The 8,730-nt window shown below is 37.5% G+C and overlaps 1 protein-coding gene across 1 annotated transcript in view; it reads right to left on the reverse strand.

Annotated features, from left to right (window-relative positions):
* Window positions 1-1,304: 1,304 nt before the first annotated feature.
* LOC101781575 (SNF2 domain-containing protein CLASSY 4) overlaps window positions 1,305-8,730 on the reverse strand; it is a 9,022-nt gene continuing 1,596 nt past the window's right edge. Inside the window, exons 2-6 of the mRNA XM_022825250.1 lie at window positions 7,613-8,723; window positions 6,048-6,203; window positions 3,986-5,959; window positions 3,382-3,469; window positions 1,305-3,302 (exon numbers count right to left, since the gene is read on the reverse strand). Coding sequence (XP_022680985.1) covers window positions 4,028-5,959; window positions 6,048-6,203; window positions 7,613-8,723 — 3,199 coding nt within the window. The 3' untranslated portion in view covers window positions 1,305-3,302; window positions 3,382-3,469; window positions 3,986-4,027. The remainder of the gene's footprint in view (window positions 3,303-3,381; window positions 3,470-3,985; window positions 5,960-6,047; window positions 6,204-7,612; window positions 8,724-8,730) is intronic.

Genomic DNA, 8,730 nt, shown 5'->3' on the forward strand with positions numbered 1-8,730 from the left:
GCAGAACGTATTCCAAAACTGGTAAAAAAAAAGACTTGTTTCAAATTCGGAGCTACTAGCGCCCAAAGTTCGATAGGGAATTTGTCGTCGGATGCTTCGTTGCAATATTGATAATGAATTGCTGCAACATGAGAAACCACCGTTTGCAACTTAAAAAATAACATGTATAAAAATGACTTTACCGTCCGATTTTAGGACAGGAAACACCTGCAACATGATATAAGGCATGAAACATCCACAGATAGCAACAACACGTAGAAATAAAATTTGCAACATTAACGCATACCTTTTCAAATATTTTAGAAATTATAATCTTTATATTTTAAACTACAGTTACAACATTATAAAGGCATATTATTTTTTTAAAAAAAATATTAGTAAAAAATATAATTAATTAATTAGACTAAAACGTGCAACATGATTGAAATATCTGGAATGAAATTTTGCAACATCCTAATGCAGTTGTTACAACATCATAGATTGACTCAATGTAAAATCCTTAAATAACTATTACAATATCAATAATTTGAAACTTTTTGCAACATCATCGCATACCTATCCCAACAAAAATACATTAAAAAATTCCCGCCGCAACATCTATCCGTAAGGTTGGAGCGTCTCTCCCACTGCAAACTCATCGTATGCCTGCCAAAATAAAAGTACATTTAACAAATTACCACCGCAACATGGTCACTAGGATTCGGGGTGTCCTATTTTTGGTTGGGGCAACGGACGCCCTAACCCAAGCATTACTGTTTAAAATTTCAACACCGGTCGCTCCATTGATAATTAAAATATCATAAACTCCCCATAAACCATTTGAAGTTTGATATTCCTTACATAAGTTATTAATAGTAACTGCCGCCGCTTATTCAATTCTGTACCATCACGGGTTAAGTTTTGTCCAAGTGCTTGCATTAGACTTATTCAACATGTTGCATTGAATTTTTTTTTTACAAACAACAAAACTCAATTCAATAACATTGAAGCTCTCACCAACAATTTTATTCATGGAATCTCCAGAGAAGTATCGAGATTATAATACAAGTATCTAATCTCGCTAGAGACGACATTGACAGCTCGCGATTTATGAAAACATGTTGAATAAGTATGTGCACACTCGAGAGGTTTCCACAATAAAACTAAGCACGAGATTTGCATATGTAACAAAATGACTTACGGGGTGCATATCAAACCTCAAATGACTTATGGGGTGTTGTTGCAGTTTTACCGGGCTCACTGTACTTGTGCCTGTTCTGCGTTCAGCTTCAAATTTATGTGCTGTTTGGAATTAGAGACCATCACCAGAGTGCAACTTTTACCACTAATGGCTATTTTAATATAATTACAAGACATACAAAATTACAAGTATATGAAACTGCTAGTCGTGGTAAATCGATCCACGTTAGATATGAAATGTTTAGTCTCTATAAAGCCACCACAATTTTCCATACCAAAATGGAAATGCTCCATGCCTCCATCTACGCTCCGACACCTCCCTATCCAACGAATATAGCAGCATTTATCGTCAGACACCAGATTAGGAGCGCTTTTTCAATCTTAACAAAAACATAACTAGTCCATCCACAAACAGAACACCATCCAATTCATACTTTCAGAAGCTCCACAGATACCTTGCAGGCACCATCCTATTGCATGGTGGAATGACAGCTGGTGGCGGCAGACGGCGAGAAGAGATGCTATTTTTGTTGGAAATGGAAATCTTACACCTTCGCACGGATCCAGGTTTTACTCGTAAGATATTATGCCCTTTTTTAACAAATTGCGACCACATTCATGCAGATAGTAACGAACTTCAAACATATTCAAAGCCACTTCTTTCAGCCAACCGAATAAAGACAGCCTACTCTTCACACCCAGCAACAAAAACCAAACCTGAATGACGCCTTTAAGCATGAGTTCATGATCCTCTCAGAAAAGAAGTATGAGTTCATGCACAAAGCATGGTTACACCCTGATAGGATGCAATCCTTTCAGAATCTAAACAGCCTGATATGTTGAAGCAAAGAATGACTATTCAATTAACAAAAAAGGCATGTGGCTTCTTGGTTCTGAAGTCAGGCGCCCTATAAGCCCAATGATGTCGTAGACTCGTAGGTATACATGTATTCTCGGGTGAGTGACGTGGTGTGTGACAATGACAGTATTAATAAAAATTTCAGTGAAAAAGGAGGCGTCAATGGCTATAAATCTACAATAGCTGTACATGATACACATGCATTATATTCCTTTCCAACATACAATATAACTGTAGCAACTTATTAACCACAAGTGGTGAGTTGGTGGCATTGTAACAGACCTGTATGCTGAATTGAATTACATCTTGCCATTTTCTTCACAATATTTCTGCAGTATAATCTGAATGTTTTACATCTTTATTTAGACAAAAACAAAATCTATTCTCACATGCCGCGTTGAAAAGAAAAATCAGCATAAAAGCTAACAGTGTTTTCCATGAATGAAAATCACATATTTCAGTAGAACAGTATGACTTAAGTTAGAACTTACAATCTGATCGCAGTCCAGGAGATGAGGATGAGTTTAACAGCATAGCATTAAAGGCCCTGCATATGGAATGAATAACCAAGTTCATCAATATGTGTACAGGTTTCACATTTGTCTCCATCTCACTATAAATTCTTGAGCATAGGCTTTGTGGTCAATTTCTCCAGATCTGATTGACCTGTATTCCTGTACATGTGATGGTCTTATGAATCGTCTTCACCTGATGGAAAACTGACAAAACAGTTCCTTCCTGGGACTGTTGGTAAAAGGGCAGGGTGCCATTTCTCAATATTCTTGAATCTTGACAGAACATATACTCCATCAATAACATATCTGTAGTGAAAAACCTGAAAAAAAAACTAAAAGGGCACACATATACCCTAACCCACACAACAGAAAAAAAGGACACGAGGAACATTATACGCATGTAAGAATGGTTGGCGGTTAGGCATGGGTAATAGCACAAAATGAATTGGACCACCCAAATTGCCAATTGGAGGCAGAGTCTGTTTATTTAAGTTGAGGTAGTCTTTTATTTAAATAAAATTGGACCACCTAACAAGATCCAACCGTATTATTATACATCACATTTGGATAGAGAGGATCGGTAAGCCCGCAACCTTGTGCGCACCCCCAAATACATTGAGGCTCTGCCACCAATTATTAAGTTCTGCTTTTAGTCCTCTCCAAGCTACATGATGAGCAATGGCTGATCCATCGTGGAATGGACAATAAAGACAAAAAAATCTGTTGGTATTCTTCAGTGCATGTCTAGCCTGCAGAAAATATTTTGGAAAGACGAAAATCAATCACAGACAATGCATGTATTTATTTAGACAGTAACAAGGCACAAACCAGATAGTGTGTACAGGTAACGATGACAACATCAAGTTCGCTCAGATGAAAATGCTGGGGAGAGTACTCATACAGCAGAGAATGGCCGCTAAAATTAAAATATTAAACCAGTTTAGTAGAGGAGAGAAAAATTATTGCTTCATGCAACGCAAAATCAATTAAAATAGAAAATAGGAGGAAAGATATCAAGATGACAACCAAATTTGCAAGACAGCATTGCATCAATCGCTCATAGACAACTGGGTAGACAAACACTAGATATACATACTCCCTCCGTTCCTGTTTAAAGGCATGATATGATATGGCACGGTCTCCCAAATTAGATTTTTGACCATTCATTTATCTTATATTATATTGATTATGGTTATAAACTTATAATCATTGGAGAGTACATTGGATTACAAATCCAACCGTGTCAAGTTGCATTACAAAAATAAAAATTTATGGGTAAATTATTGGTCAAAGATTGTAAAGTTTGAATCTTGATATGCGTATGTGCCTTATAAACAGGAACTGAGGGAGTAATATATGAGGGTACTCAGGTGGAAAAGGAAATGCTAGGAACTAAAATAATACTTTTTAAGTCAGAAACATATGAGCATACCTTACAATAAATCAATCTGATGACGATGATTTGCCATGAACTTTACACAGGAGCAATCTGATTGTAAGTAAAGACAATGTTTGACTCGGTTGGTGGATAATGGATCTTCAAAAACATTCCTTTAAGTTGGTCATGAGAAGTCATCTCCTCCAAAACCTTATCTTCTGAAATCAACTTAGAACAATGCTCCATTTCAGCTTTAGATAGCATGTTCCTAACATTATTGAACTCGTCTTCTGTAGAGAAGACCAACTTGGACAAGTGATCCTTTTCTGCTTGCCTATCATATTTGTCACCTTCACCTGTTCCATAAGTTATCAAATTGTATGTATATACAAATTTCTTCTGACCTATCCTAAATGCTCTGCTGATGGCTTGCCTTCCAACAGCTGGGTTCCAAACAACATCTAGAAGCACAACTCTTGAAGCACCTGTCAAGCTAATCCCCTCACAGCAAGCTCTTGTAGATGCAAGTAACACCCTGGAGTCATTATTTGGATTATTGAAGGCTTCAATTGAAGCCTGGCGATATCTCGGAAGGATCTTTCCATCCATTTGAAGAATTTCCTTCCCTTCTCTCCATTTGAAGAACTTGCGAAGGTGCTCTTTTATCAGTTCTAGTGGCTGAATAAATTGGCTAAAAATCAATACCTTCTCTCTTAGTGCTTCGCACAAACGAACAACTTCGATTACAAATCTTGTTTTTACCCCTTCATAGGGATTTGACCTCAATCTTTCAAGCATAGGTTTATCAATAAGTGATGCTTCCTCCTCAGACATGTTAATGGCTGTTACAAGGGAAGGGTGTGTAGAAGCTAAAGAAATGACATACTCATGTTCAAAGTTGTTGCCGGAACCAATGTTTTCCACCTTTCTAATAATACTCTTTTGAAGGGGAAGCGGTTTCAGAATAATCACACTCTCTCTGAGCCCTGGAAGAGTTCGAAGAATGTTACCATTATGGATATGAACAAATGGTTTCAATATTGATCTTACTTTCTCTGCATTATCATCAGTAACATTGCTAGTTAGTGAAGCCCAAACTCCTTTTTCATATTTATCAGAAAACTTATCTTTTTGCTTCTTTGAGACATAGTGCCTTCGACCCACTCTTGCTTTAGTCAGAAACATTTCACCAAACCTAGGCCTTACCAAACAAAGAATGTTGTAAAGCTCAAGAAAATTGTTCTGAAAAGGAGTTCCAGATAGAATTATACGTTTCTCAGTTTTAACCTTTCCTAGTGTCTTCCACATGACACTACGCTCATTCCTAGGTGTGTGTCCCTCATCAAGAACAAGCAAGCCAGGGTTATCAAGAAGAATGCTTCTTACTTTGTTTTCTTCTGTGCAACCTGGCTTTTCGGATGTTAGCTTCGTATAAAGGCCATAACTTATTCCGAGAATACCATGGCCCTTGTTCCATGAAAGCAGTTTCACAAGTCTTGTCAACTTTTCTGTTCGATGTTGTTTCTTTACTAACTTACATATGTCCCGGTCCTCTTTTCCAGTGTAATCAGTTGTATTCATTATATGAAAAGGAACATTAATATTCCATTTCTTAAATTCCTCATCCCAAGCAAAAAGCATCCCACGAGGTGCAATAATCACTGGCCGGCAGTCTGGAAACACTTTCATATATGTCTGGATAAATACAATTGCTAACCGTGTCTTCCCTGTCCCTGGAGCATGACAGATCACACATCCTCCAACAACATCAGGCTTTGCTCCATGCTTCAGCTCATCAAGCCTAATATCACCAACTAGATTTGTCCACATAAATTCAAATGCTTCACGTTGATGCTCGTACATAGTAGTAATGACCCCTGGAATCAGATCCCACACCGTTCCATATAGATGGAAATCTTGAGAGTGCTCAGTGGCACCGCCTGCTTCGTCATAAAGATCATGAAACATCAATGCATTCTTCACACCTTTTGCATTTGGCCATGCAGATTTCTCAGCAAAACCTGAGACCTGAAAGAAAAGATTAGTTAAAGGACCAGACTTACAAGCTTGTTCTGTGGAAAGCAAGCTAAATGCATTACGGCCATAAAAAACTTACCAATGATGGGAACATGAATTTGATTTCCAGATTTACTAAGGAACAGTATTTGCATCTGATTCCTATTTGATCATCAATGATAAATTCATGCTTCCCTCGAGAACAAGGTGTTACTGGGGCAAGAGCAAATTCTAGCTGATTGCCCTCTTCTTGACCCTACAAAACAGGATAAGCAAATAAGTTTGGCCACTTCCACTGGACGTAAGTAGCAAATCAAAGTGTCTGACATGGTAAAAACTCTTCAACTACAAGAAAATAAACATTAAATTTTATCAAGCATCATATCCAGGATGTATGACTTTGAAATGTTATCCCACTTTTACACAAAAATGGTAGGTTAGTTTCTAAAAATGAAAAAAAAAGTGTATGCTGAATAAAGAATAGAAATCTACCAGTGGCATCAGGTATGTAGAAACGGTATGTATGTTTGAGTCAACTCAATGATGCCAAGTTAGTAAAGTGCATTCCAAAAAGAGTCATAACGTTTGATGAACAGGCAATTCAGTAAATGAAACAGCATTGATGCTTTTAACAAAGAACAAACATCTCTGCTTCCTTTTTTGTGTGGGAACATTAACAATAGTGCCATTCACAAAGACCATAATAAAATTTTCTTTACCCTTAAGGCCATCACCCAAAAAGTCACAGTTCTGAATTTCTGTAGAATACCTTTTAAGTGCACTAGATTCCTAAACTGAAGATTCACTTTTAATCTTTACTAAGTTACTCTGTTCTGGGAAATGATGTTGGTTTCCTGAGTATTAGCTGTAAAGTTTATGACATAGACAATGCTGTGAAACATTGAAGAAGGTAACCGAACTGAAGAAGACAATGCATAGAGAACAATTTTTAATGCTTTAATAGGGTTTTTATGTACATTTTCAACCTCACTAGTGTTGCTGCAGAAGGTTTGCTAATTCCTGTGCTTTATTTGTGGACATTAATTCTTGTGCTTTATTTGTGAAATGTGCTCAACGAGCACGATACACCTATACATTCAAAGATATTGAAGCTATGTGTATTGGTTAAATGTCACGTGCAAAGGTTTTTCAGAGCAGTGGTGTATTTATCACATGGTGATCAAATAGTTATTTCTTTTCTTGTTGCTATGTTCATGATAGATGTGGACAATTCACACACAAGAGAAAAACACAGATAGTTTATGCTTAATTAAGTTAGCTATTGCAGTTTCTTATAGGTAGCCATGTCAATCCATATAAGATAGTTTAATTAAGTTAGCTATTGCAGTTTCTTATAGGCAGTCAATCCATATAAGGTACAAACTGTTATAAGATTTGTTGTTCTTTTTCGTCTTCTTATAGGGCTAAAAGTGAACTGGAGTGGATGCATGACAAGCTAGAAGTTACTGATAAAGAGCTCCTTGCATGGAATTGCCATGAATTCCTTGACAGTGTGCCTCAAGTTGGACATTATTAATTTTATCATAGTTCTAGTAATAGAGTTGGTGTTCAAATAAAACAGCCACCGCATATTTTTGCAGGTGTCTAAATCAGTACAAAGGAAATGAAAACCAGTACCACACATCTGCAAAAATCAAAATGTACCTCGTCATCATAATAAGTCCCAATATTCTCTGACTCTAAAGCAAAGTCAAAATCAGCCCACAACATATCAATTGCACCATCTTGCTCTGGTTTGTCAGCTGGTACTAAATCTTCATCTCCAAATGAAAATACCAACGGATGCATTTCCTTGAAAATAAACTGGAGCTGAGGATTCAGATCAAATGGGAAAGATTCTCCGTTTTTATCCCTGCTCATTTTATCTATCAAAAGCTTCATAAGAGACTGTCTCTTCAGCATGGTTGTATGGCTAGATTTCTTGCCTGATTTAGACAATGGATGCTTCTTTTTCCTCCCAACTTTTTGATCACCATCCCTTTTGAATCCATTCCTTTTGATCTGTTCGGAACCCGATGAGCTGGAATCTGAGTCCAAATCCTTCTCATACAAAGGGTGTGTCTTCACTATCCCAAGTTTAAGCTTTTTCCTCCTCTCAAGCTCCCAAGTAAATCTTGATTGCTTTTGTTGCTCAGTAAATGTGTCATTGTCCACAACCACAGGGTTCCACCTGGTAGCTTTCTTAAAGGAGATTGGCTGAAAAATATCGACATTTGCATCTTCAACCTCCTCCCACTCGATATCATATCTTGAGGTAGGAACAGTATTATCCTCATATCTTGAGCTACGGACAGTATTATCCTCATATCTTGAGGCAGGAACAGTACTATCGATCATGTCATCATCGGATGAGTAAATCCTGTTTTTCAGCTTTCTCCTTTCAGCCTCTTCTTCCTCTTCCTCTTCCTCTTCATCTTCTTCATCTTTATCATAAGTCTCACTACTGCCATCATCATTGTTGTCCTCTTCATCAAGTTCAACTTCTGTATCATCATCATCCTCTTTTGGCTCATCAGACAATTCCTCAAAATATGTATTATATGATAGCCTATCTTGACTTATCCCCCATGAAGATCGAGTTCTCCATGCAACACAAGATGGAATTGTTGGTAACTTGGGTTGCACTGATGCCTTCCTGGAGGGGGCACTACTCACATTTTCGAGCACCTTGACTTCCTCATCAGAGTCCAGAACTTCTACAGGCAGTCCTGGTTGATTAGAACCTGGAGCTGCTTCACCCTTTTGTCCGCCCTCCCTTGATA

Source organism: Setaria italica, chromosome III (assembly GCF_000263155.2).
Source record: "Setaria italica strain Yugu1 chromosome III, Setaria_italica_v2.0, whole genome shotgun sequence".
Lineage (NCBI taxonomy): Eukaryota > Viridiplantae > Streptophyta > Magnoliopsida > Poales > Poaceae > Setaria > Setaria italica.